Source organism: Mus caroli, chromosome 9 (genome assembly GCF_900094665.2).
Source record: "Mus caroli chromosome 9, CAROLI_EIJ_v1.1, whole genome shotgun sequence".
Lineage (NCBI taxonomy): Eukaryota > Metazoa > Chordata > Mammalia > Rodentia > Muridae > Mus > Mus caroli.
The window spans coordinates 101,869,353-101,872,611 of NC_034578.1; the positions used below are offsets into that span (position 1 = coordinate 101,869,353).

Here is a 3,259-nt window from a genome sequence, read left to right on the forward strand (position 1 = left end):
TCCTACTCCTCTTCCTCATCCTCCTCTCTTTCTTCTTCTTCTTTTTCTTCTTCATTTATTTATTATATGTAAGTACACTGTAGCTGTCTTCAGACACATCAGAAGAGGGCATCAGATCCCATTACAGATGGTTGTGAGCCACCATGTGGTTGCTGGGAATTGAACTCAGGACCTGTGGAAGAACAGCTAGTGCTCTTAACCTCTGAGCCATCTCTCCAGCCCAGTATTATGATGATGATGATGATGACTTTAATGCTTTTATTTGTCTCGTGTGTGTCTGTGTGGTGTGCACATATACCACAGCTCACATGTAGAGATGTCAGAAGACAATCTGTGGGAATCAAGTGGGTTCTGGGGATTGAGTGCACACTGCGAGAGGCCACCACCGAGCTCCTGGGCACTTTTGCATTCTTCTTCTTTTGGGCATCATGGCTGCCATCAGGGACTGTAGCCACCATTTGGCAGATGGGACAAAGTGACGAGTACAGATGCTCACAGCTGCTGAACCCATGTTCAGGATCCTTCCTTGTCCCCTTGTCTGCGCTGCCCTTTCATGCCGGCTGCTTAGCAACCTCCCCTACCCGCACCCCAGTGACTCCTTTCCTCTCTTTGTGGCAGGGAGTGTAGAGACTGGGCGGAAGCTGCATGTGATCCCTCGAGCCAAGAAGGGTGCTCAGGGCCAGCCCGCAGGCCACAGCAGCCACGTCCTCTGCATGGCCATCTCCTCTGATGGCAAGTACCTCGTAAGACTGGGTTGGCCTGTGGGCGGGTGGGAGATTTGGGTGTGTGGTGTGTGCCGGTGGCCATTACTTTCGTTCCCACAGGCCTCTGGCGACCGCAGCAAGCTCATTCTAATTTGGGAGGCCCAGAGCTGCCAGCACCTGTACACCTTCACGGGACACCGGGACGCTGTGTCGGTGAGGCTCTGGGTATTGACCACCTGCCTAGCTGGGTGTGCCCACCTGGGGCCAGGCGCCAGGCCCCAGGCTCATCTACATAGGCCTGTGGGTAGTGAGTGGTGTGTGTGTAAAGGCCGCGAGTGTGTTGAAGAGATGGGGAGGGATGGAGGGAGACCAGGTTCAGCTGGAACCACAGAGGGCCTGGGGGGTATGTAGCTGTTTGAGGACAGGCAAGCATGTTCCTGGCTCTGGGGGAACAGGTTCCTGGCTTATGACTTTCAGGAGAGCCCCTCTGGGTCTGCCCTCCGTAGTCCATACCCTATGACCCCTCTCTGTTCTCTCCAGGGACTAGCCTTCCGAAAAGGTACCCACCAGCTCTACAGCACTTCCCATGACCGCTCCGTGAAGGTGTGGAATGCAGCTGAGAACTCCTATGTGGAGACGCTGTGAGTGTGCCCAGGCAGATAGCACAGGCACAGGCCCGAGTGTCGGCGAGAGGTCACATGTGACCCTCCCTCCTTGCTTTGCTCTTCCCCTCCAGGTTCGGGCACCAGGATGCTGTGGCTGCATTGGACGCCCTGAGCCGAGAGTGCTGTGTGACAGCCGGGGGCCGGGATGGGACCGTGCGTGTGTGGAAGATCCCCGAGGAGTCCCAGCTTGTCTTCTATGGCCACCAGTAAGGCGGTTTGCTGGGCTGTGGTGGGGCTCTGTGGGCTGGCGAGGGGGCTGGACGTTGTCCCCTCACAGCTTCTCTTTCTAGGGGTTCCATTGACTGTATCCATCTCATCAACGAGGAGCACATGGTGTCGGGCGCGGATGATGGGTAAGAGTCCCTTTCTGATGTGTCTGACTGCCGCCGCCGCCAGTGCTTCCTGCCTGCCAGGCCCTGGACTTAGCTCATTTCGGATCCCTCAGCTGGTCTATGTGATTGGTCCTCCCGGCTGTATGCCTCTGTCTGGCTCTGGCCCCTCAGACTATCTTTCTCACCCACAGCTCTGTGGCCTTGTGGGGCCTCTCCAAGAAACGGCCACTCGCCCTCCAGCGCGAAGCTCATGGGCTTCACGGGGAGCCAGGCCTGGAGCAACCTTTCTGGGTGTCATCCGTAGCCGCCCTGCTCAATACAGACCTGGTGGCCACAGGTGGGCGGGAGCTCGGTGAGGCGGGGAGGGGGACTGTGGGTGAGCTGGAATGGGGCTTGCTTACTGACTCTCTGTCCTCCAAGGCTCCCATAATGCCCGGGTGCGACTTTGGCAGTGTGGAGAGGGCTTCCGGCAGCTTGACCCTCTCTGTGACATCCCCCTGGTAAGTGGTCCTAAATGCATAAGCCTGTCTTTGCAAGACTCTGGAGGCCCGTGCAATGAGCAATTTCTGCTTTTCTCACCCAGAGACGTCTCTTCAGGGCAAGGCCACTTACTGTCACAGAGCCTGTCCCACTTTCCTCCTCTGTTCCCCAACCCCTACTCCCTCCACCCTGTCCTGGCTTTGTGTACAAGCTGAGTGTGAGTGGGTAGAGGGTGGAGGCCTGAACTGGGCTTGGTTCTCTGTAGTGGGTATTGGCTTGAGAACCAGGCTGGGCTGTGTGGAGTTGACTGTCCACCTGTGGGGTTGTTATTGATATGTCACACACCCCAGTGCCCGAGGCAGCTCATGGCACACTTGATGGGCACTGTCTCCTCAGTCCTTACCATCTCCCTGCTTGGCTGCGGCTCCACTCCTACAGTTTCAGAGAGGAGGCTGGGGCTCATGGGAAAGGGTTGGCGCACCTAACCAGTGCACCAGGCCCCTGCCTGCTGTTGGGAGCCGTGGTGACGAATGTTCTGATGTCCCTCTCTCTCAGGTTGGTTTTATCAACAGCCTCAAGTTCTCCAGTGCTGGGGACTTCTTGGTGGCTGGCGTGGGACAGGAGCACAGGTATGTGATGGGGGTGGGGCCGAGGGCGAGGTAGCACTGGCCGGGTGGGAGTAGGAGAGGGGTGGCGTGCGTCTGCCTCAGTGGTCATCCATTCTCTGCAGGCTTGGCCGGTGGTGGAGGATCAAAGAGGCCCGGAACTCAGTCTGCATCATCCCACTCCGCAGGCTCCCTGTGTCCCCTGTTGCCGGCTCCTGACACTCTCCCTTATTTAAGTGATTTCCAGGCCCTTGCCCTCTTTTGTATTAAAGCCTCCTATTTTAGACCTTGTTCTCCCTTGTTCCTCTGGCTTCTTCTTCTGGGAGGGTGAGGGGAGGGGGTAGGTGTGTGGCAAGGACCAGGAGGTGGCAGAGACCTGGGAGGGACAGGACTCTAGCTAGCTGCTCTCAGCTGAAGGCTTTTGTTTTCAGAGAACTGGGTGGGAACCTCAGCTGGTTCTTTTTTTTTTTTTT

General features: G+C 57.0%; 1 protein-coding gene across 3 annotated transcripts in view; it reads left to right on the plus strand.

Annotated features, from left to right (window-relative positions):
- Rrp9 (ribosomal RNA processing 9, U3 small nucleolar RNA binding protein) overlaps positions 1 to 3,079 on the plus strand; it is a 19,704-nt gene extending 16,625 nt beyond the window's left edge. For 2 of the 3 annotated variants that reach the window (XM_021171611.2, XM_021171610.2), the window contains 9 exons: positions 619 to 743; positions 825 to 917; positions 1,245 to 1,345; positions 1,441 to 1,575; positions 1,660 to 1,722; positions 1,893 to 2,038; positions 2,122 to 2,201; positions 2,737 to 2,810; positions 2,912 to 3,079. In XM_021171611.2, the coding sequence (XP_021027270.1) occupies positions 619 to 743; positions 825 to 917; positions 1,245 to 1,345; positions 1,441 to 1,575; positions 1,660 to 1,722; positions 1,893 to 2,038; positions 2,122 to 2,201; positions 2,737 to 2,810; positions 2,912 to 3,005 (911 nt within the window). In that variant the 3' untranslated portion in view covers positions 3,006 to 3,079. Of the gene's footprint in view, positions 1 to 618; positions 918 to 1,244; positions 1,346 to 1,440; positions 1,576 to 1,659; positions 1,723 to 1,892; positions 2,039 to 2,121; positions 2,202 to 2,736; positions 2,811 to 2,911 lie in introns of all 3 variants that reach the window. The other variant, XM_029482132.1, reaches the window with a different exon arrangement.
- Positions 3,080 to 3,259: the final 180 nt, after the last annotated feature.